This window comes from Bos javanicus, chromosome 19 (assembly GCF_032452875.1).
Source record: "Bos javanicus breed banteng chromosome 19, ARS-OSU_banteng_1.0, whole genome shotgun sequence".
Taxonomy (NCBI): domain Eukaryota; kingdom Metazoa; phylum Chordata; class Mammalia; order Artiodactyla; family Bovidae; genus Bos; species Bos javanicus.
The window spans coordinates 54875707-54899172 of NC_083886.1; the positions used below are offsets into that span (position 1 = coordinate 54875707).

General features: G+C 54.5%; 1 protein-coding gene across 2 annotated transcripts; it reads left to right on the forward strand.

The window, feature by feature from the left end:
- The first annotated feature begins 6813 nt into the window (after positions 1-6813).
- On the forward strand, positions 6814-23341 carry CANT1 (calcium activated nucleotidase 1). Of its 2 annotated transcripts, XM_061389826.1 has the most exons (5): positions 6828-6917; positions 15717-15842; positions 17645-18296; positions 20072-20275; positions 21025-23341. In XM_061389826.1, the coding sequence occupies exons 3-5, from the start codon at positions 17666-17668 to the stop codon at positions 21393-21395; spliced, it is 1206 nt and encodes a 401-aa protein (XP_061245810.1). In that variant the 5' UTR covers positions 6828-6917; positions 15717-15842; positions 17645-17665; the 3' UTR covers positions 21396-23341. The 2 variants fall into 2 exon arrangements, with proteins under 2 accessions (XP_061245809.1, XP_061245810.1); XM_061389825.1 differs by lacking the exon at positions 15717-15842 and having other exon boundaries at positions 6814-6917.
- Positions 23342-23466: the final 125 nt, after the last annotated feature.

Here is a 23466-nt window from a genome sequence, read left to right on the forward strand (position 1 = left end):
TGCTCAGGGCAAAGCAGAGAGACTTCTCCACCTCTGCACTCCACGTGTCTGCCTGGAAGGCTAAGACATTGAACGAGAGAAGGAGGGGAGTGCGTTTCTGACGCACTCGGCACACCTTCTCACCAGGGCGAGCTGAGAATGGTGGTGATGGAAGAAGAAAGAGGGGCTCTGGGTAGTGGAGAGACCCTGGCCATCAACTCGCTTCTGTGGGAGCAAAGTCACAAGTGGCCCTGATCCTCCGTAGCCCTAGAGAACTTCAAGGACACCATGGAAAGATTAAGTAAATGCTTTTCCCCTGGAGATATGGTTTTATTTCAGCTGGCGTTAGAAGACTCAGAACTGCTCACGATCTTTGGCATGTGTCTGAGACTTGGCAAACCCTACATCCCTGGTAGCTTATCCACACAGGAAAACCCAGAGATAAGCTCGTCTTCGTTCCGTGCATAACCCGAGGACACTTCCCGGTCAACAAGACCCCAGGCCAGCACACCCACTGACCTTCCCCTAGTTGTTTTGTCCTCGAATAACCTTCAAAGCAGGGAGATGGCAGTAACAAAAGAGGCCACCCTGTGGGTTCTTCCTGGACATTAGAGGATTCAAGTCTTTCTCAGAACTCCTGTGAACTGGGAGCCACCTGAGTGCAATGGGAAAGCCCTCCTTTGTCCTACTCAGGAGACTCAGACCTGGGAAAGTCCTGAACCAATACCAGAATTCAATGTGCACAAAGCTAGGCACACAGCTTGAAAGAAACACAGATGTGGAGATGGAAGGTTTGTTCCCTTCCTGCCTCCATGCAAGACGGCTTTGGTGTTGAAGAACTAAAAGACAGTCACCTCTAAGATCATTCCAAGGCATGAACTCAGAGGCCCAATATAGAGCAGAGCTCTAGAAATACAGCCAAAGAAGGACTGTCCCTTTCAGCAGCAGTTGGCTTGTCCTAACAGGAGGCTTCGAGTCCGCAGCCAAGGGATGCTGCCCTACCTCGGTGGGTCTTAGTCTGTAAAGCAGAGCCAGGTCCAGAGTCTCTTCCTGGAACCCATGAAGACAGATGTGTCCAGAGTACGATGCAACTGTCACAAGAGCATCCTACCCAGTGGGCTTTGGGTAGGGCCCCTTCATCAGATGCCTGTATCGTCTTTAGTGGGATAAAGGAAAGACATGCATAGTCACATAGTCTCACATAGTCTCACTTTAAATCACATTGTTCTTTCAAATTTGTTTCATGCCAAATTTAGGGGAACACTGTGTTTTCAGAGTGTTTGTATTGGGGGGATTTGGGGTCAAGTGTGAGAATAGTAATGATAACTATCATTACAAGAATGGTCTTCTTCCCTCTTTCCTGTTGGTTTGAGCCCCCAAATCTCCCAAGAGTTAGAAAGAGATTACTCTTTTTTTTTTTTTTGAGGCAGAAACTGGGGGGTGGGTGTGTTGATATTAAATGTGGCAACAAGAGCCTGGGGTTTCCCAAGATATTCATGAGAAACAGAAGACTCTGAGGCATGGGAAGTTCCGGAGAACAGGAACTAAAGTCTGAGTACACGCTGGGTAGTGCCATCAGGGCCCACAACCCAAGCCAACAGACAACTGGGCAAAGATTCGAAAGTCTACACTCCCAGAGAAAGCAAAGTCTGCCCTTAAGAAAAGAAATATTATGTCACGCAAACAACGAGCTGGCCGGGGCCTTCATGCCCTTTGTCAGGTATTTCCTTAAAGTGGTAAGTAGTAAAAATTTTGGCGATGCTTGATTCTCTCCATCCCGGTATAGCCTGCCTCCCCCAGCCCACCCCAACCCCACCCGCAGCAACCAGGGCAGAATGTTCTCAGTTCAGCAAATATCTTCTCCTAGGACAGTCTGGGCCAGGGCTAGGACAAGATTGATAGTTTAAAAAAAAAAAAAAGCTAACAAATCAGAACTCAAAGCCAGCAGTCATGCTTGGGGAGAGTTCATCAGCCCTGTGATGGGTCAGAGGCCAAGGCCAACCAGAATGATGACCCTCCACCCCACTGGATCAAGGTCTCTTAGGTTCCCAGAGGAGTCATAGACCACGCCCATCTTGGAATTCCCTAGGAGCCCGCACCTCCTACACAAGGATGTCTGGGCCAAACTCCTAAAGTTTTCCTGAACATTCCCAAGTGGCTCCACATTCTCAGACACGGGTTGCTCATGGGATGTAAAACCCAGCAGCTCACGGTGGGGGGAGGGGAGCACACTGCCCGGAATCTCTGCCCAGAGGCAGCACATTCTGTGTACTCTTTGGCAATTCCTTCTCTCTCCCCGGGCACGTCACGATGCTCACTCTGTTTTCTCCTCCTTGGAAAAAACTACGTGACCTCAGTTAACGTCTGCAAGACGCGCAGTTCTAGATAAGCAAAGCCTGTTATTAGCAGCTCTGTGATTTTTTTTCCCACTGAGGCCTCTCCCAGCTATTTTTGGGCCGGGTTGCCCAGCCATCCCAGTCTCAAGGGCAGAGATCGGTATTGCAAACTTTTGAATTCTGTTCCAAAGGGTAACGAAAGGCAGGCAGGCTCCGGTGGTGGTGTCCCACGGCCAAGGGATGGGGGTGGGAGAGATTCTGTGGAGATCTGGAGAAGGAGCTGAGATGGAAACTTGGCAGCCAGACCCAGCTTCCCTGGCTGCTGGCCCACCCTCACTGCTCCTGGATGGTGCTGCCCGTGTTCTGGAAGGCTCCGGGACAGGTGGGAATCGGACTGATAGCTGCCAGGATGGAACAGGCTAATGTGTGAGTGATCTTCAGACCTGGAGAAGACACGCCCACTCTAAGGAGGAGTGCCCTCACAACTCCACGCCAAGTTGGGCAGTAGGGGATAGAAAAATACAGTCGCTGTCTGTCTTTTGCCTTTTATATGCCTCCTGACTCTAATCAAGCCACTTAATGCCTCATGCCTCAGTTTCTCCAGCTCTCAATGCTTACTCCCGTTTCCTAGCACTTTCAGTTACACAGAGACAGTCCTAGACAGACCAGTTAGGTAAGACTACTTTACTTGATGCACAAAATTGGAGGCCCTCTAGTGGACGGCACAATTCTATGCCTCGCACTATGAGTGAATGAGTAAGTAGACTCATGAATGAACAATTAAAGTGACAAATTTTTTAGTCTTTCATGCAGAGCCACAGAAATAAAAGGAGAAGGGAATTTCCAGGAGAAGGTCACAGTGAAGTCTCCTGTGATGCAAAGAAGACAAGGACAATGAAAATTAAAGAAAAACCTGGTTGTACATGACTGCTGACTGGGAGGAGGGCAATTTCATGCCACAGGCTTCCAGGAAGGCAGTGTCTATTCACCAGAGGATACAAGTCCCCTTTGACCTAGTCATCTTTCTTCCAGGAATTTATCCTGCAGATATACTTACAATTGGGCTCCAATAAGTAAGTTCTGGGATATGCCCCCTAAGCATCGCTGTAATGCAGAAAGATCACAGATATCCTAAAATGACATCACTAGGGGCCTGGTAAAGTAAATTACAGAACATCCATACAGCAGATAGCACGTGGCTCCTTAGAGAATGAAGCCACTCTATGTAATGGTATAGAACAGGCATTCACGTAAGGTGAAAAATTACAAACTTTATTGAAAAACATTAAAGAAGACCTCAGAAAATGGGCCAACCTAGACAGCATATTGAAAAGCAGAGACATTACTTTGTCAACAAAGGTCCGTCTAGTCAAGGCTATGGTTTTTCCAGTGGTCATGTATGGATGTGAGAATTGAACGATAAAGAAAGCTGACTGCCAAAGAATTGATGCTTTTGAACTGTGGTGTTGGAGAAGACTCTTGAGAGTCCCTTGGACTGCAAGGAGATCCAACCAGTCCATCCTAAAGGAGACCAGTCCTGGGTGTTCTTTGGAAGAACTGATGTTGAAGCTGAAACTCCAATACTTTGGCCACCTGATGCGAAGAGCTGATTCATTTGAAAAGACCCTGATGCTGGGAAAGATTGAGGGCAGGAAGAGAAGGGGGACGACAGAGGCTGAGATGGCTGGATGGCATCACCGACTCGATGAACATGAGTTTGAGTAAACTCCGGGAGTTGGTGATGGACAGGGAGGCCTGGCGTGCTGCAGTCCATGGGGTCGAAAAGAGTCGGACACGACTGAGTTACTGAACTGAACTGAACTGAACAGTAAATGGAAAGGCAAACCATGTTCTTGGGTAAAAGACTCATCACCATAAAAATTTCAATTCTCCCCCAATTAATCTACAGATTCAAAGCAATTCCATTCAAAATCCTAAAAAGCTGGGGTGGAGGGGATGTTGTGGGAGGGAGGGGGGAATTGTCCTACAACATATAAACGCTTATTAAAAAGAGGTAATAATGAGGACAGTGGTATTGGAACTACTGTGAAAAATTACACCAGTACAACCTAATAGAAAGCCCCCCCAAACAGACCCACGTATATATGGAAACTTGATCTATGACCAAACAGGCATTGCATACATATCAATGGGAAAAGGATTATTTCCTAAAAAAACCACTGAGATATTGGGGCATCTGTAGAAGAAGAAATAGAAATGACCAAAATATATGATATACAATCTCTCAGTACTCAGACAGTATCCCAGAGAAGATATTTAATGCCATAGTTGGCAAAATTAATAACCTAATAATATCTCTGGAGTGACTTGATCTCTCATCCACTGCATAGTTTTATTTCTTGTTGTAAAAGTTATAATAGGCACTGTGAAAGTGAAAGTCACTCAGTAGTGCCCGACTCTTTGGGACCCAGGCCTGAATACTGAAGTGGGTAGCCATTCCCTTCGCCAGGGGATCTTCCCAACCCAGGAATTGAAACCAGGTCTCCAGCATTGCAGACGGTTTCTTTACTGTCTGAGCCACAAGGGAAGCCCATGAGTCCTGGAGTGGGTAGCCTAGCCCTTCTGCAGTGGATCTTCCCGACTCAGGAATCGAACCAGGGTCTCCTGCATTGCAGGCAGATTCTTTACCAGCTGAGCCACAGGGAAACCCAAGAATACTGGAGTGGGTAGCCTATCCCCTCTCCAAGTGATCTTCCTGACCCAGGAATTGAACTGGGATCTCCTGCATTGCTGGCGGATTCTTTACCAACTGAGTTATCAGGGACGCCCCATATATAGAGAGAGATATCTTAATAAATAAAAGATTTGAAGAATTTAAAGTAATAACAATATATATGGTATATATGGTACTGGAGAAGACGCTTGAGAGTCCCTTGGACAGCAAGGAGATGAAGCCTTTCAATCCTAAAGGAAATCAACCCTGAATATTCATTGGAAGGATTGATGCTGAAGCTGAAGCTCCAGTACTTTGGCCACCTGAGGTGAAGAGCCAACTCACTGGAAAAGACCCTGATGCTGGGAAAGATTGAGGACAGGAGGAGAAGCGAGTGACAGAGAATAAGATGGTTGGATCCCATCACTGAATCAATGGACGTGAGTTTGAGTAAACTCTGGAAGATAGTGAGGGGCTTCTGAGGTGACTCAGTGGTAAAGAATCTGCCTGCCAATGCAGGAGACGAAAGAGACACAGGTTCGATCCCTGAGTCAGGAAGATCCCCTGGAGGAGGAAATGGCAACCCACTTCAGTATTCTTGCCTGGAAAATACCATCGACAGAGGAGCCTGGTGGGCTGCAGTCCATGGGGTCACAAGGACTCAAATACTACTGAGCACAGCACAATCAGTCCAGGAGATAGTGAAGGACAGGGAGGCCTAGCATGCTGTAGTCCTCAGCGGTAGCTGAGTCGGACACAACTTAGCGACTGAACAAACACAAACATGGTGTATGGCCAGGATTTAGTTTAGCATGACAGGAAACAAATGAATTCAAGATGGGTCCCCCCACCCTAAAAAAAAAGGCAGAACCATGTCTAGCACATTTGCATTTTTTAAAAGGTAATTTAATGTATGTGTTTGTGATTAGTTTGTGCATCGTGAAATAGCTCTAGAAATAACCACAGAAAACTAGTAATAGTGATTGCCTCTGGGCAGGGAATGCCAAACAGGGTAGTGTGGGGGCGATTATTTTTCATTGTGCACCATTAATGTAATTTGAATTTTTCCCTTGTGCATCTGTAAGTTCTGTACACAGACCTTTTGTTTGGAAACGGATCAACGTTCTGATGTGGTCGATTGGAAGAGCCAAGGAGAGAAGCTCCGGGAAAATGAAAGTGTTAGTTGCTCAGTCGTGTCCCACTCTTTGCGACCCCACGGACTGTAGCCCGCCAGACTCCTCTGTCCATGGGATTCTCCAGGCAAGAATACTGGAGTGGGTTGCCATGACCGCCTCCAGGGGATCTTCCCGACCCAGGGATCGAACATGTATCTCTTAGGTCTTGTGCACTGGCAAGCGGGTTCTTCGCCACTAGCGCCACCTGGGAAGCTCTAATGAATAAGGAGTGGGGAAAAAGAAAGAAAAAAAAATACTGGAGTGGGTCGCTATTTCCTTTTCCAGGGATCGAAGCCTGCATTGCAGGCGGATTCTTTACCCTCTGAATGAGGGTGGCAGAAAGGGGTCCAAGCTTCCCTGCCTCCAGGAGAGGGATCCTGCAATCTCAGCTGGAGGAATAACAACTCCTTCCTCATAGACTTCATTCCATCCCCTGCTTCCATTTTGGCCAAAGTTCTGGAATAACTCGCCGAAAACGGCCTGAGGGTGGAGCACACTGCCCTCGGGCCCCCTCCCAGCGAGCGGCTCCTCCCCCCGGACCTGCTCGCTGAGCAGCAAAAAAACCCAAAAAACCACAACTCCCAGAAGCCGGCAGTGGGCGTCGGCGCGCAGCCGCGGAGCGAAGGCTGCCGGGAGCGTGTTGCCCGGAGGCGGGGCGAGCGCGCCGGGCGGAAGTCGGCCTCCCGCTGGGTCCCCGGCGCTACCCGCAGCGAGGCCCCGCCGCCCGCGGGCCCCGGAGCCAGCCCGCACCGGGTGAGTGACGGCCTGCCGGTGGCTCGCCGGCGCCTGCTGCCCGCTCCGACCCCGCCGCGTCTCTCCTCCGACCCCAGGCTCCATCCTTCTTCTCCCTGAGCGGGGCCCCCGCCCCCCTTGACTCGCTGACTGGGGTGGGACGCCTCCCTCTCCTCTGACTTGTAAGACTCTTACCTCCTCTGACCTACGGGACACCTCCCCCCTCTGACTTAGGAGATACCTCCCTCGTGTGACTGCAGGACGACCCTCTCTGACCTGGGGGACTCGTCCACCCTCTGACTGGTACGGTCCACCACCCCTCTGACTGCAGGACTCCTGCCCCCTCTGACTTGTGGACACCTCGCCCCTCCGCCTAGGTTGGGACGTCACCCCCTCTGAGCCTGGGGGATGCATTCCCTTCCTGAGGCTTAACTATCCTTGAGGACAACCCTCTCCTGCTCGCTGTGATTTCATTACCAGCCTCTGTGACCTCTGCAGGGTTTCTCCTGACCAGTTAGGGAACCCCTCCCCTCCCTGACTGGCACTTTGTCACACCTGCAGCAGGTCAGCGTCCCCCCACCCCAGCAGGCCTTCCTCTCCTTCCCCTTTTTCCTTTTGCACCCAGACTGTCTGCCCTGCCCCCTCTCCACCCTCTCCTCCCCACCTTCTGGTCAGGATGGGCACCATTCCTAGGACAGGCGCTTTGCCCATCCCTGTGGTTTGTCGTGACCCTTGCGCTCGTGTCCCTAGGCTTGGCAGGCACCTGAGGGTCCCCCAGGAGATGGGTGCCTCTTTGCACTCCAGCCCCATTTCCTATGGCTGCCTCAGGGTATGTGCTTGACATCTTTTCCTACCCGTTTCTGAACAAATTGTAGATGTGGGAGCCTGCATCTGCTGAGGTCAAGTGAATCTTGCTGGCCCTTCTGTCTAAGGACCAAACGTTAACAAAAACACAGGGTCTCTGGGGGTCCATGAAAAGGAAGCAGGTGCTGTAGCCCTTCAGGAGCCCTAGGGTCTTTGCAGCCTCCCCCTCCTCTCCCTTGAGGAGCTTGATTGAGAAAAATCTGCCTGGGCTGGGCTGCGGGCCTTCCTCCAGCCCCCAGCCTCACCCCACAGGCCTGCCAGTGGAACAGCCCAGCCTGAGCCTGTGGTCTTGGTGGGGCTCCTCCCAGAAGAGCCAGCAAGTAGCCAGCCCCTGGGGCGCCTCCCTGCTGGCCTCAATGAGGCCTCTATTCGGTCTGAGAGGCACACCAACCAGCCAGCCACTCCCTCTGCACTTGGTAGGGGCCTCCCATCCTGAGAGTGTCTTTGGGAGAGGACTCAGGGGAGACGGATCGATTTGGTCAGGCACTGTCATGAGGCCTCTGCAGTGGTCTGGGGCCAGGATTCTCCATCTTCTCACTTTTTCCCGTCAGTTAACCTGATCACACAAGGCACTGTGATGTCACAGGGTGGTGGAGGAAATCCCCTACGGGCAAGTATGCTTTGTGGCACCGTATGATCTAATTATTCCATTCCTTCTGTTAGCTGAAAGTCTGCTTTCTTCCCCCTAAAGATGTTACCCAAATGTAGTTCACCCCTTATTTTCATAGACGGCAGCAGTGATGTGTTTAAGCTGTTGATACTTGAGGGATTTCTTACCTGCCGGTCTAACTGCACCCTGCGCGTGTGCCCAGTCTCCCTGAGCCACAGATGTGGGGAGGAGGGACCCAGGGTGCAGGAGGAGTGGCTATGTCCGCCCTACTCCCTGACTGTGGCCTTTGAGGTGAGCACTGCAGGCTGCCACACACACACGCCCCTTTCATCTGAGTCTCGGGACTTGGCCAGCAGCAACGTGGCAGTCCTCGTGGCAGCTGTGGAGGGTAGGTGGACACATGCTCCAGTGTGTTCTCCTTCAGAAACAGAGTACTTCAGATCTGGGAATGTGGTCTGGAGTCCTGAATGGGTCTACACTGTGATAAGTCATTTCTCTATCGTTCAGATGATTGTGGAATGGTACCTAGAACACTGCAGGGAAAAGGGTAGTGATGTTACTTTTCCCTTCAGTAACACTCTGGACTGTGGAGATGCCTGGAAAGATATTATTAAATGCCAACGTTAGGGGAATCTAAAACTTTCATATTAATCTTTAAGGACCCCTGTGTTGATTTCCCGTTTCACTAGACTCAAGATGATCAATTAGAAAAAAATAATCCTGGTGATAGAGAAATCTGGGAAGGTGTTCGGTTTTCTCGTTTCTTATATACCTTTTTTTTTTTTAAATCCTACTTGTTTACCTGTAGTAGGTCCAGTCATTAAGTGGAACTCACAGTTTCAGGTTCTGAAGCAGAGCCCGACTTGCATTCTTGTTCAGCTAGGGGAACAAGTCATGGGGAATGAGGCTGGAGTAGGGCCCCAGACAGCAGGGATCAGACGGGGCCAGACCAGATACTGTTATGGTTACTGACGGTGTGAGGTTGAGGTTGGAGCCCCCACAGAAGGGCTCCGAGGGTTGAGCGAGTCCCAGCGGCGTCTGCAGGTTGGAGCCCCCACAGAAGGGCTCCGAGGGTTGAGTGAGTCCCAGCGGCGTCTGCAGGTTGGAGCCCCCACAGAAGGGCTCCGAGGGTTGAGTGAGCCCCAGTGGTATCTGCCGCTGAGAAAAGTGCCGGGAGGAAATGGCTTCTTGCAGGCGCAGCTCCACTGTCTGGAAGCAGGGCCTGATTCAGATGGATCATGGGATGAGTGTGTCCTCGTATTTGTGGGCTCTCTGCGTAAACCGCCCCAGTGACGTGTGGTTTTGTGTACGGCGCCTCACTTTCAACTGGAAAGATCACTTTTTGCTAAAAATCCTCCAAGTATAGCTTTAATGATATAACTGAAGCACACGCAGCCCTCCCATGATGGCAATAACTACAAGCTGTGGGTGATCCTGACACTGTGTGCCCACCCGGAGACAGAGCCGTGTGCGAACGGCCCTGCCCCTTTGGAAAAGCCGGAGGTTCTTTCTCTGTCTCCCTCCTTGTGGTTGGCAGAATAATGGCCCCCGCAAGATGTCCACATCCTGACCCCCAGAATCTACAAATATATCACGTGGCAAGGGGTTATTAGGGATTCCCTGGTGGCTCAGATGTAAAGAGTGCCTGTGATGCTGGAGACCTGGGTTCGATCTCTCGGTCGGGAACATCCCCTGGAGAAGGAGATGGCAACCCACTCCAGTATTCTTGCCTGGAAAATCCCATTCATGGAGGAGCCTGGCAGGCTACAGTCCATGGGGTCATGAAGACACAGCTGAGCGACTTTACTTTCACAAGGGGATATTAAGGTAGCAGATGGAATTAAGGTTGTTAACCCACAACCTTAAAATAGGGAAACCATGCTGGGTTATCGAGCAATCACAGAGCCTTTAAACGCGGAAGAGGGAGAGAGGAGAACTTCAGAGGGAGGTGACGGCAGAAAGGCCAGAGCGAGACAGTGTTGTTGCCGGCTTTGAAGGTGGAGGAAGGGGCCGCAAGCCAAGAAATGTGGGCAGCCGCGAGAAGCTGAGAAAGGCCAACTCCTCGGAAAAGGACACAGCCCTTGATTTTAGTCCAGTGAGACCCATGTCAGACTTCCGTCCTCCAAGACCGTTAAGCGAGTTTGTGGTGTGTAAGCCGCCGAGTCTGTGGTGATTTGTTAATAGCAGCAACAGAAAACAAATTCACTCCTCTTGGGTAGTGACCTTAAAACAAGCCAGAGGGCTGAAAAATAAGTTACCTCGAGCTGTATGTAACCGGATTGAGCACGCAGTTGTGAATGCCTGTATACAGAGTAAGAGGAGCCTGGGAAGGTGCAGACTCAGGTAGGGCCCGGAGTTTCAGCCCTGACCTCAGTATTCATTGGAAGGACTGGTGTTGAAGCTGAACCTCCAATACTTTGGCCACCTGATGGGAAGAGCTGACTCATTTGAAAAGACCCTGAAGCTGGGAAAGATTGAAGGCGGGAGGAGAAGGGGACGACAGAGGATGAGGTGGTTGGATGGCATCACCAACTCAATGGACATGAGTTTGAGTCCTCAAACTCCAGGAGTTGGTGATGGACAGGGAAGCCTGGCGTGCTGCAGTCCAAGGAGTCACAAAGAGTCATGACTGAGAAACTGGACTGAAAAGGACCTTTCCCCTCCTTTCTGGTTTCCTTCCACTGTCCACCCTGTCCACATTCGAAATGGCCTAAAATAGTACAAAGTAGTAAGCCTTGGCAAGTCCAAAACAGAAAAATGCCTTGAATCAGGTCACTTTTTCCAGAAGCTGAGACAACACCGTCTGCATTCTTTGAGATGCCGTCTCGCTGGAGCTGTGAAACCCTTGGTGCCTAGTGCCGTCAATGGGATGAGTTCTTGACTTTCTAACCAGGAAGTGCCCTTTGGCAGTGAGCACAGCAGGAACTCGGAGGCCGGCCCAGCCCACTGTCTGGATAAGGCTCTCTAGGAGCGAGGTGGGGCCAGGAAGGCAGTTGCTCCCTAGGGAGGAGAGTGGCTGCCCCCGAGGCAGCAGGGAGCAGGGAGGGGCCTCCTTATCTCTACACTGTGCTTCCTGCCTCCCTAGGTCCTGAAGGGGGGTGGGGGGCGGATAGCCTTGGCAGCTGTCGTTAAACCTGTTTGCCCTGCCACCTGTCACACCCCTGTCCTGAAGGAATCTACAGAAAAAGGCTCTTGGCTGTGTCAGTGTCGCCACCCACTTTCTTCTAAGTCTTGGTAGAGTCCAGTGATGAAAGGCCCGTGAAAGTAGGGGTGTCAGAGCCTGTCCTCCTCCTTAACTGTAACCAGACCTCGGAGGGGCTGCTGCTGCTGGGCTGGGGAGGCAGCGTCCCCCTGGGTGTACAGCAAGAGGTTGGTGCCGCCTCCCTTGGGTCTGGAGTCCACTGCCCAGTGGATAATCACCAGCACCCCACCTGGCTGTTTCCGGCCTGTCTTCTAAGGAAGTGCTGGTTCCACGGACACTGGAAAAGCAGGAGTGTCAGCGAGCCATTCTTGACACCCGCCCCAAAGAGAGGGGACCCGGAAGGAGATTAGAACGCGAACCTCCTGGGTGGTGGTTGCCCCTCGACAGCCAGGGACGTCTTTCCAGAGATGTTTCAGTGGGACTGGCATGGGAGAAAGGAAGCCCCGAGGGGTGTGGTCCCCAGGGGTTTCTGAACGGGAGCAAAGGCAGGCATGCCCCCTGAACAGGTGAGCCTGGCCGGCCAAAGAGCTCATGACTTTCTACCACAGCAACTTGATTCCAGTTTTCCTGGTTATGTAAAGTCAGCCTGGGACCTCTCTTGTGGCCCAGTGTCTAAGGCTGCGCACTCCCAATGCGGGAGGCTCAGAGTCAGCCCCTCATCTGGGAACTAGCTCCCACATGTGCAACTAAGACAGTGCGGTCAAATAAAGAAAACTAGTTTTTTAAAAAATCGATCCATTATGATGGCTGAGTGGGTAAAGAATCTGCCTACAACGCAGGAGAGGAGATGTGGGTTTGATCCCTGGGTCAGGAAGATCCCCTGGAGAAGGAAATGGCAACCCACTCCAGTATTCTTGCCTGGGAGAATCCCATGGACAAAGGAGCCTGGAGGATACAGTCCTTGGGGTCGCAAAGTCAGACACAACTGAGCGACTGAGCTCGAGCTGCACGTGGTGGTGACATTTAAACCGCTTCGCGTTCGGAGGTTCGTGGGCAGGGAGCAGGCCCTCCTGGGAACGGCTTTGTCCATTTCACCTCTCACCTGCGCTGGCTTGTCTCTTGGTTTTCGTGGATGGCAGGTTTTTGTTTTTTTAATGAAAATGCAAGCTCTCTCTTGGAGCTAGGCCTCCAGCAACAAGAGACTACAGGCAGCTCACCATCAGTTTTAGATGATAAACCGGCGGGTCGTGGCACGGCATGAAAACGAATCTGATTGGAAACTTTCTTTTTCTACAAAATAAAAATAATCCCTTGGGATGCCAAAGGAGGGATGGACACCAAGGTTGGGCTTTGATCCAGTGGTGAAGCTGAAGGGGTTTTCTGGAAGGCAGCCCAAACTCTCCGGTCACCAAAAGCAATCGAATAAGTGTTGATGTAGCAAAACGTGATCGAAGCCCAGGCCTCCTTTGGTCTTGGGAGCCAACCTGACTGAGCAGAGCCCCTGGGCTCCCGGGGCTCAGAGTCAGTGGGGAGGCTGAGACCGGGTTGCAGCCAGAGAAACGGCAGAGCCCCAAGAGGTGCAGCCGGCATCAGGTACATTGATTTCTAGGCCTAGCCTCACACATCGCCACAGACTTCTCAGTTGAAAAGAGTACATGTGCCTCATTGTTCGGGAGGCCAGAAGCAGGTGTCATTTCACTGGGCTGAAATAGTGTGGGCAGGGCCGTGCTCCGCTGAAGGTGCCGGGGACAGTCCATCCTCGCCTCTTCCAGCTCCTTGGGGTCCTGTGCGTTTCTCGGCCGTGGTCACATGGCCTCCTCAGCCGTCACATCCCCCTCCCCGTTTCTGTGAGGACACGGTCACACTGAGGGCCTGCCTGGGCAATTCCATCGCAAGGCCCCCGACTGGCTCTCATCTGCACAGTCCCTGTTGCCATAGAAGGGGACAGTCCCAAGTCCTGAGATCCAGCCTGGCTGCCTTTGGGATGTCAGCCCCTCACAGGAGGGACACTTACAGGGGGGTGGGGGGCACTTCACGTGGACGCAGGGCAGGAGGGGGACAGGACAGCAAGTGCTCTCATGAGACAGCCAGGAACTGCTAGGTGGGTGCATGTGGCTGAGTGGAGAAAGCGTCCTGTGCGAGTGTCTGGCACACGGATTGTGGGTCACAACAAGGCGGTGCTGAGCGTGGGGAGCGTGTGCGAGGATACAAAGCTTCGCCTGCAGGCTGAGGAGCTTGTCCTTTGGCAGGAAGGCGCTGGGGGCTGGTAAAGATTCACTTTTCAGGAAAGTCTCAGTTGTGTGAAGGATGGATTGGGGAGGATCTGTTTCTCTGGGGGAGTAGAGCGTGGGTATTCTCAGCTTTGCGGGCCATCTAGTCCCTGGCTCTGGCCATGCCCACACTCACAGGAGTGGGCTGGCCCCTGTGTCAGCTTCGCCCGCAGAGCTGGGCCCCCCAGGCCTGAGCACAGGTGCTCGTAATGAGGGAAGCGCTGGACAGCAGCGGGTGGTCAGTGCCAAGTCCCACAGCGTCTGACCCGGCGGCCATGGCCCTGGGAAGCCGATCCGTCATGTGCACAGTTTACACGTGGAGAGACGGAGATCCAGAGGAACGAGGTCACTTGCTTGAGGTCACGTGGCTGGTAACGGGCAGAGCTCAGGTTGCCCAGAGGTCTGGGTCATCAGGAGGCCAAGGTGAGACAAGACCAGGGCAGAGGCTGGGGCGGGGAGGGGAGTGGTGTGGAGTTGAGAGCTGGGGTGCGGACAGGTGAGGGGGCCTGGCACCCGCCAGGATGTGGCGGCGTGAGTGATTTGACTGCTGCCCAGGCTGGCGCTGAGAGCTGGGAGCGCCTCCGGCCAGCGGTGCCTTCCTGCCCAGAACCTGCTGCAGGCGCGGGAGGCTCAGCAGCTGGGCTCCTGGCCTGGATTCCAGGGAGACATTCAGGCTGGGAGGGTGTGGATTCAGAAGGAGAAGCGGTGGGTGACGAGGAAGGAGCCCGCCTTGAGGGCCGAGAAGAGAGGGAAGAGGACCGCAGACAGGTCACCACTGGCGGCCCCGTGGCTGCTGGCAGGAGGTGCAGCGGGACACCCTGTGTCTGGGCCCCAGGAGCAGGCCTGCCTGTGGGTGGGGCGTCTCCGGGGCCAGCAGTGGACCCTAGCTAGGACCGGGGAGAGGGCCCTCCTCCGGGATGGGGGGGTGGGCTCTGCCTTCATTCACAGAGGCACGATGTCACCCTTTCACATACCGAGCGCTACCAGTACCTGAGAGTGTACCCTGGAGCTGGAACAGTGGCTCAGATGGGAGATATGGACAAGTATAGACTGAGAAGGAACCAGTAGAGCAGGCATGGCTGACCTGACCCTGAGCAAGCAGGAGGTCCTCCCCCAGACCGAGGCCGGGGAGCCGGGTGGGCTCCACTGGGCCCTAGCTGCTGGTGGCGTCCTCAGAGTCTGCTGGGAGCGAGTGACGGGGGGACACCAGGACCGCGACGCAGAAATGAAGAGCCCACCAGGGGCTGTGAGGGCACACAGCACGATGGAGACAAGTCTGCCCTGGCAGGCACTCTGCCCACTGCCCCTGCAGCCCTGTGACGGCAGGCAGCTTGACCGTCCGGCTGGATCCAGGGCCAGAGGTTTGCGTGTACCTAAGCTGGAGCGCAGGGGCAAGGAGCCTCAGCTGCTCAGGAAGTGGGTGTCTTTTTCATTCCTTCGGCGCAGTATGCTGTGGGGTAGAGGGTGGGCAGGGAGGCCTTTCTGAGGAGTGCGAGCAAGACTGTCAGGAGCCGGGGCAGGACGGCGAGCCCTGTCTGGGGGACGCGGGGTAGAAGAGTGGTTGGTCGGCAGGCAGAGGAGCCGGCTTGCCGGGGCCAGGTTGGGGTTGACAGGGGTTGTGTAACTAGCGAGGGTTTGCTCCCAAAGCAGGGAATGACACGCCAAAGGGACTGGCTTGAATGGCAGGTGTCGGTGCCCACAGGGCACCAGTGGGTGTCGGGGTCGGGGGGTAGCAGCAAGAAGGTGCCTGCGTGGTTCCTGTGAGAAGGGGCTGTGGGAGCCGATGGCGAGGAGGCAGGCAGCCGGGTCGCTGGGGCTGACAGAGCAGATGCTGCAGACGGAGGGGGATCGGGGCCACACCTGAGCTTTTTGAGGTGGTGGTGGCTCATAACTTTTGGTTGAAGTGTGTTCACATGGAGAGTTGTGTCTCCCAGGGTTTTCATGGAAGTTTTGACCAGGACAGCTGTGACTATGGCCATCCGCCATCGCTGCTTCGATTCCTGAGGGAAGAATTGCAGGCGAATGTGTGTCAGAAATCCAGGCAGAATCTTGACCAGGAGGTGAGATGCAGGAGCTGAGAGCTCAGTGGTGACGGTGGGCTGGACGTGGACAGCAGGCAGCTTCGGCCTGGCCGTGCTTTTGAAGCCGTGGTTTGGCGAGACCAGAAGTGGGGCCAGGACTCCTGCTTTCCCTCGAGGTCCCCAGCGACCAGCTCACATCTCCATGGCAAATTGGGGGACTGCTTCCTGGGGGCGGGGGAGCCCTCTCCCAGGAGGGGAGTCGGGCCCATGCCCAGGGGAGGGGAGGAGGACTCCGAGGCTGTTCCACAGAGCCCCGATGTCTTACCTGCTCCTTAGAAGTCCCTTTTCTGTACTTGACCCTCTGGCCAAAACCTAAGAATCTGTCCGGAAAGCAAGGGGATGGGAGGCCTGTTTGCCATATGGGCCTGTTGCCTTCATTTTCCATCCCAGGAGCCAGCCCACATGGTCTACAGTGTGGTGGGGGGTGGTTCACAGAACTGCCAAGTCCCCTTGTGAGTCCCCACACCCTTCCCAGCTGCCACCTGGCGGAGCGAGGAGCATCTACGCAGAGAGTCAGCCATTAGTTGTTTGGGGGCCAAGGCAGAAATGCTCCGTGGCCTGAGGGACCTTTCTCAGGCTGAGACCTGCCAAGTCACAGCTGAAGGTCGAGACTGAGAGTGGCCACGGGCCAGTGTTCTGCTGCTTCTGCCCCTGGTGCTGCTGTGACCTGTGAGCTGCCGTGGTCTGTGCTGGGGACAAGAGCCGCTGTTCCTGGCCACCACCACCTCCCCCGGAGCTCAGCCTCCAGCTATACCCGGGGAGCGGGCTGGGCCAAGCCACGCTGTCCTTGGAGCTGAAGTGCTGACAGGCAGGGCTCCAGGGATGAGGACGCGTCAGCCTCTGGACCCTCAGCCTTTTGCATGACACAAAGGTGCCAGGGGACAGATGTTGCCAAAACCTGCACTGTTTCTGTTTGGCTTGATTGTGTTCCATAGTTGATTTGAATGGGCTTCCCCGATGGCTCAGCGGGTAAAGGATCCCCCTGCAATTCAGGAGACAGAGGAGGTGCAGGTTCAATCCCTGGGTTGGGAATATCCCCTGGAGGAGGAAATGGCATCCCACTCCAGTATTCTTGCCTGAAAAGTCCCATGGACAGAGGAGCCAGACAGGCTACAGTCCACGGGGTCACAGCAAGTCAGACATGACTGAGCAACTAAGCTCAGCACAGCACGTTTCTGTTTGGCTGATTGTGTTTTATGCTTTATTTGAATATCACAGAAACGTAACCCAGGAGGACGTAGCTCCCTCACTGAGCATGTGTCTGCTCTGTGCACTGTTCTAGTAGCCGGGGGCGCAAATGAATAAACTGTAACCTGATGTCCAGTGGTGACAGGTGCCAAGGAAAGGATGGAGGCTGCCGTCGGGAGCAGAGCCGTCAGGGAGGGCTTTCTGGCTTAGGTGACCTTTGCTTAAAATGGACCTGTACTCTCTCTGATAGTTTGTCCTGCCCAACCCTCCCTACCTCCCCGCCTGCCACACGCCCTCTTTCCCAAGACTGCAAAGCACCAGCTTATGCAGAACTTTCTCTCACTGAGCTTTGTGTCTTGCCAGCTGGGACAGAGGACATGGAATGGTTTTGCTTTGGAAAGACTTTTTCCTGCTGAAAAGAGTAAACAAAGACACTGCAGAGTCAGGGTTTACTTAGGCCAAGGGGGCAGCAATGGCTGAGTCGTGGCCACGCCAGTCACCCTGGACGAGGCCGCCTTGGACCGTACGCCCGCTCGTAGGTGGGGCACTGTGCCCGGCAGGTCGTGACCGCTCTCCTTTCCCCCGCGTTGCAGGTCCCGCCGCCCTTCAGTCTGATGCCCGTCCAGCTCTCCAACCCCCCGGAATGGAATGAGTCTATGCACTCTCTCCGGATCAGCGTGGGGGGCCTTCCCGTGCTGGCGTCCATGACCAAGGCCGCGGACCCCCGCTTCCGCCCCCGCTGGAAGGTGATCCTGCCATCCTTCGTGGGCGCCGCTGTCCTCTGGCTGCTCTACACCCACCGCCCCCCTCCTGGCCGGCCCCCCCTGCCCAACACCCACAACTGGAAGCTCGTCCAGCCACCTGCTGCCCGGTACAATGACACCTACCCACTGTCTGCCCCCCAGAGGACGCCGGGCGGGACGCGATACCGGATCGCTGTTATTGCTGACCTGGACACAAAGTCCAGGGCCCAGGAGGAGAACACCTGGGTCAGTTACCTGAAGAAGGGTCATCTGACCCTGTCAGACAGCGGGGACCGGGTGGCCGTGGAGTGGGACCAAGGCCATGAGGTCTTGGAGTCCCACCTGGCAGAAAAGGGGCGGGGCATGGAACTGTCGGATCTGATCGTCTTCAACGGGAAGCTCTACTCCGTGGACGACCGCACAGGCGTGGTCTACCAGATCGAAGGCTCCAGGGCCGTGCCCTGGGTCATCCTGTCCGACGGCGACGGCACCGTGGGGAAAGGTAAGTCGGGCCGTCTGTCCCTGGGCTCGTTGCGGTGCTGGAGATCAGGTCATCCGGTTGGTTCTCAACACATGCACAGCAAAGCAGTCACTGGTCCAGGGGTGGACGTCGGGGAGATCTCGTCTACCCCACCTCTGACCTGCAGCTCCCGCAGCCTGAGCAGAGTCCTCGGAGACCTCAGACCGAAGCTGCGCCCAGGAGTGTGAGCTTCTGCTGGGGGCTGGCGGGGAAGCGGGGTCTCTCCCAGAGGAGCGCTGGGCCTTGCCCTCAGGGACAGCCCCTTTCTGCGTCCTCAGCTGTGTCAGTGTCTTGAGCGCACGCTGGGACTGTGCCCTCCACGTGGCTTGGCTTTAAAGCTGGGGCATCAGGTTTGCTCATTCTGAACTGAGACTTTGTTAAAAAGCAAACTGCTCATTTCTGAAAACCCAGCAGGGGAGGGTCTGAGTGTGAACAGCAGTGCCTCCCACCCCGACCTTGAGTGGAGTCCGACCTCTGGCATCGGCTATGCCAGCAGGCAGGTAGCAGAGCTGTGGGAGGGAGCCTGTGTGCCCAGAACCTTCACATGGAGCAGCAGGAGAGTTGACACCAGCTTCCATGCGTGTGGCTGGATCTGCACCTGCTAGAAAGCCAGGCTCCACTGCCAGCACCTGGGGTCAAAGGAGAAATCGCATTAACTCACTGGGCCCTGGGCTGGCTGCCAGGGCCTCCTTCCCTCGAAGTGATAAAAATCTGTCCCGACTTTGCCCGAGGCTGAGCAGGTTGGCAGGACTCTCTCTCAGCCACCGTTTTATTGAAAACTTCAGTTGCCCGCTTTCTGCTTTAGGCCGGCCGCGCGTGTCCGGCACCATCCAGCAGTTCTGCTTGCCCTTCGGGTCTGGAGGATAGCGGGATAGAGGGAGCTCGGGGTTGCCCGGTGGTCTGTCCCCCGGAGGAGATCACAGGAAGTCAGTGGGTCCCCCAGAGCCACCTGCAGAGAAGCATCCTGAGGTGAGGGTTGCAGCCACAGCTCCTTGGGCCAGCCGGAAGTTTGCAAAACATTTGGGAATAGGCACAGATTAGAACACAGTGTAGGAACAGGTGAGAATATGCTAGAACAAAGTGCCCACACAGCCTTCACAACTAGGCTTATGGTAAGTGAATCCATCTAAGAAAATAAACACACTGATTGGCGTGGCTACTGTGCGCATCTGTGCTGAGCCCCACTACGCTCTGGCCGCTGGCACATAAATCCCTCGGGGGTGTGGCTGTGTGACCAGCACTTTGCTGCGTTTTCCCAGGGTTGGGTGTAGTCTGATGGGGTTGACATGACAGTTGGAAAAACGGGGAGGTTGGGGTCTGCAGAGATTGTGAGTGGAGGGCCACTTTTCTGGCTGGGGGGAGGACTAGGCTGCTCCACTGGGGGGTTCACATGGGTTAAGGAGGCGGGGATCCAGCAGGGTTCCTGGGGTGAGTTTGGGAGGAAGATGCTAGAGGGCAGGGAGAGAGGAGCCAGGGGTCAGAAGGCAGAGGTGGTGCCCGTCTGCCCCACGTGAACGCCGTGGTGTCTGCTCTAAGGAGAGGGGCCCGACCGCCCACCCTCGAACAGAGCTGCGAGCTGGCTGGTCCATCCCCTATCCTCTTGTCGTCGCCCCAGGTTGAGTCCAACATGAGTGACCTCTGCCACCTAGAGCTGCCGGGCCCAGAGGGCTCTCTGCTCTGCCCTGACTGAGCCCATGGGCCAGGCCAGCAGAAGGCTGGCCCTCGCCTCAGCCCCGCCCCTGTCTCCCTGTCCCCAGGCTTCAAAGCTGAGTGGCTGGCCGTGAAGGATGAGCATCTGTATGTGGGCGGCCTGGGCAAGGAGTGGACCACTGCCACGGGGGAGGTGCTGAATGAGAACCCAGAGTGGGTGAAGGTGGTGGGCTGCAGAGGCAGCGTGGACCACGAGAACTGGGTGTCCAGCTACAACGCCCTGCGGGCCGCTGCCGGGATCCGGCCGCCAGGTGAGAGCCAGGCCCACGGATGGGCACCGTGAGCTTGCTTGTTAGACCATTCAGCTGTCTCTGATGGTTGCTCCCACCAGGCCTCTCGGTTCTGGGGCCAGCGAGCTGTTTTTGATTTTCACCCAGGCTCACTCGGCGGGCTCAGACAGTAGCCCCGTCAGCAGTGTCCTGGGGGCCGCCCCGAGGTCAGGCCTCGCCCCTGACCTGGTGGTGGGAGCAGCTGCACGAAGCTTTGCTGCTTTGCCCTCATTTCTGGAAGTCATGGTTTATTTTAGGGAGGGGCGGTGCTTGGAGCAGGCTCAAGCACATGACTAAGGTCACAGCTTCACCTCCAGATAGGCTGAGTTCCCATCCTTTTTGGCTTAGAGGCAGCCTCTCCTACCTGCCCTGATCCGTCTTCTCAGATCAGACCTAGTGTTACTCGTGCCTCTTCCAGAAGCTCTCTGCTCTGCGCCCCGAGAGAGGTGAAATAGCACCAAGGAGGTGAAATACAGACAGACCTTGTAGCCATGGCTACTCAGCAGTGCTGGGGGAGCCAGCGAGGGAGGGTGGCCAGAGAGGCGGCCCAGCAGAGGCTCACGCGGCCCCGTGGGCTCTGTCCTGCTGGGTTCAGCCACTCTGGACAGACGGACAGCTAAAGAAAAGAACGGTGCTGCTGCCCGGGCGCCGGGCCGCTCGCGGGTGTGCACGCGGGGCGAGGCCGCCCAGGCCCGGGTCGGGCGGGCCGTGACCGGCCTGTGTGTCCCCAGGCTACCTCATCCACGAGTCTGCCTGCTGGAGCGACACGCTGCAGCGCTGGTTCTTCCTGCCGCGCCGCGCCAGCCACGAGCGCTACAGCGAGAAGGACGACGAGCGCCGGGGCACCAACCTGCTGCTGAGCGCCGCCCAGGACTTCGGGGACATAACTGTCCAGCACGTGGGGGCAGTGGTCCCCACCCACGGCTTCTCCTCCTTCAAGTTCATCCCCAACACCGACGACCAGATCATCGTGGCCCTCAAGTCCGAGGAGGACAGCGGCCAGATTGCCACCTACATCATGGCCTTCACGCTGGACGGACGCTTCCTCCTGCCCGAGACCAAGATCGGGAGTGTGAAGTATGAGGGCATAGAGTTCATTTGAACCAAGAAAAGTCAAGTTGACAAGCCAGGCTGAGGGGTGGACGGTTTTAAGCTACGTCAGGACTCAAGTTTCATAAAAACCCAACGACTGCACTTTGACGTGATGTTTAGTTGATCCTTTTTTCTTGTTTTGATTTTTTTTTTTTTTTTTTTGGAACTTTTGAGGTGCGTGCCTGGTTTAGAAATTTCCAGAACTGGGAGCTCAGTCCCAGCCTGAGATGTGGCTTCTCAGAGGGGAACAGAAGTGGCGGGGTGGGGGTGTCTCCCAGAGCTGCAGGCCGGACATTTCCCTGCGCCTCCACCTGGTGGTGGAAGCTAGTCATTGCAGGCATCTTAATTTGGGGCCCATCCTCCGATTCAGCCCTTTCTTCCATCTGACCTCCTTTTCTTTTCTCTCCATTTCTTCTCCTGCTCAATAAATATTTCTTGAGCTCCTACTGTGTGTCAAGAACTGTGCCCTCTCTGGGAACCCAACAGTGAGTCTGCCCAGTGGGGCTGCTAGCCTGGTGCTCCTGGAACACCCGTCTTCTCTTCCTTGTGAACCTCAGGCATTAAATCCACCCCTCCAGGCCCCTGGAAAAGAACCTATTTACACTGCCGGACCTCACAGGGCTGTGAGGGCAAGGGCAGGCCTCCGGGAACACGTCTGCTTAAAGTGCCCCAAGAGGGGTCACAGGCCCACCATCTGCCCCACGTCAAACTTCTCCATTCAAGGGTCTGGCCCCGTATATTCTGTCTTCAGGAAAATTCTGTGCCTGCGTAGCACTTTGAAGTTTTAATTATTAGCTTATATATTAATTAGTTTCCTTTCTTATAAAATGGAATCGGCAAATCTTATCAAGAGCAAAGTCCTGTAGTTAAGAAATTCATTCCCGGCAGTGAAGAAAATGGTAATTAAGCAGTTACAGTCCATAAGGCAAGTTTTCAAGCACTTCTAAGTCCTTGGCCAAAGGATACAATGATAAGGACACAATACCTTTTTCTAGCAATTATCAGAAATTGCCATTTCTTTAAAGACTTCCACGAAATGACTTGAATGTGTAATTCCTGAGTCAAAGAGGGGCCCCAGGCTCTGGCAAGCCTGCACCTGGCCCCCGACGCTGGGCTGCCTTACCCTGGGACTTGTGGATGAGGCCTACCTGGTCCGGCAATTTCTGTCCTGGCCTTTTATTTCTCCGCTTCCCTGTTAGAGTTTTGCAGCCTCTTCTTTATAAAAACTTCACAGAAACTTTGGCACGTCTTAGTCCCTGTGGTCTCTTCTCCGTACCCCAGGGTAAAGGTGGAGGGTTTGGGACACAGGTCAGCCAGAACCGAAGTCTATAAGGGCCATCACTATCAGCCCACGGCACCCCTCTCCCAGAAGCTACCTCACCTCTCAGGAGAATGTAGGGTTTGTGATGGCCAGGAAGGGCCGTGTTTTAGGCTCTGGCTGTTGTCTTGTGAACCTCTGTCTTGTAGACTTTTCCCACTTTGGAATTTTAATACAAATGCTCAGAGGGGACCCAGGAAGGATCCCTCGTTCCTGCGCGGTTGTTTCTTCCACTATAACACTAACAGCAGGAGAGTAGAAAACAAGGTTTGGAACAGACATGTCTCTCTAGAGCTCAGCTCCCACTGTACACAGTCTGAAGGCCCAAGTCTTCTCTGACTTGGCTTACCTGGGCTCCCTGACCCACCTCCTTGATAAATATCCACGACATTCAGGGCTGTGTGATATTAAAAATACCAGAGATGAAATTAGGAAGGTTGGAGGACTAGGGACATTCTCTGGGTTGAGGTCTAAGCCCCAGGTGCCCAGAAGCTCCATTTTCACACAGTGATTTTCAAGTATTTTAAAGCTAGACTTTCCCCCACCCCCACCCCTATTCGCTGCTGTAAGCATAATGATTGTGTTCCCTTCCCACTGGAGCCATTGTTTTGTAAACAATAAAGTGAATTCTCTTTGTCTTCTGGTCTGTGTTGGCTTTTGGCACTGCCGCAGGGGATATGAGAGCCAGATCACACAGGGGCTCAGAGAAGGGTGCACTTCCTGTGGGGATGAAGAGGGATCCTGGCAAGGAATGAGCCAGAAG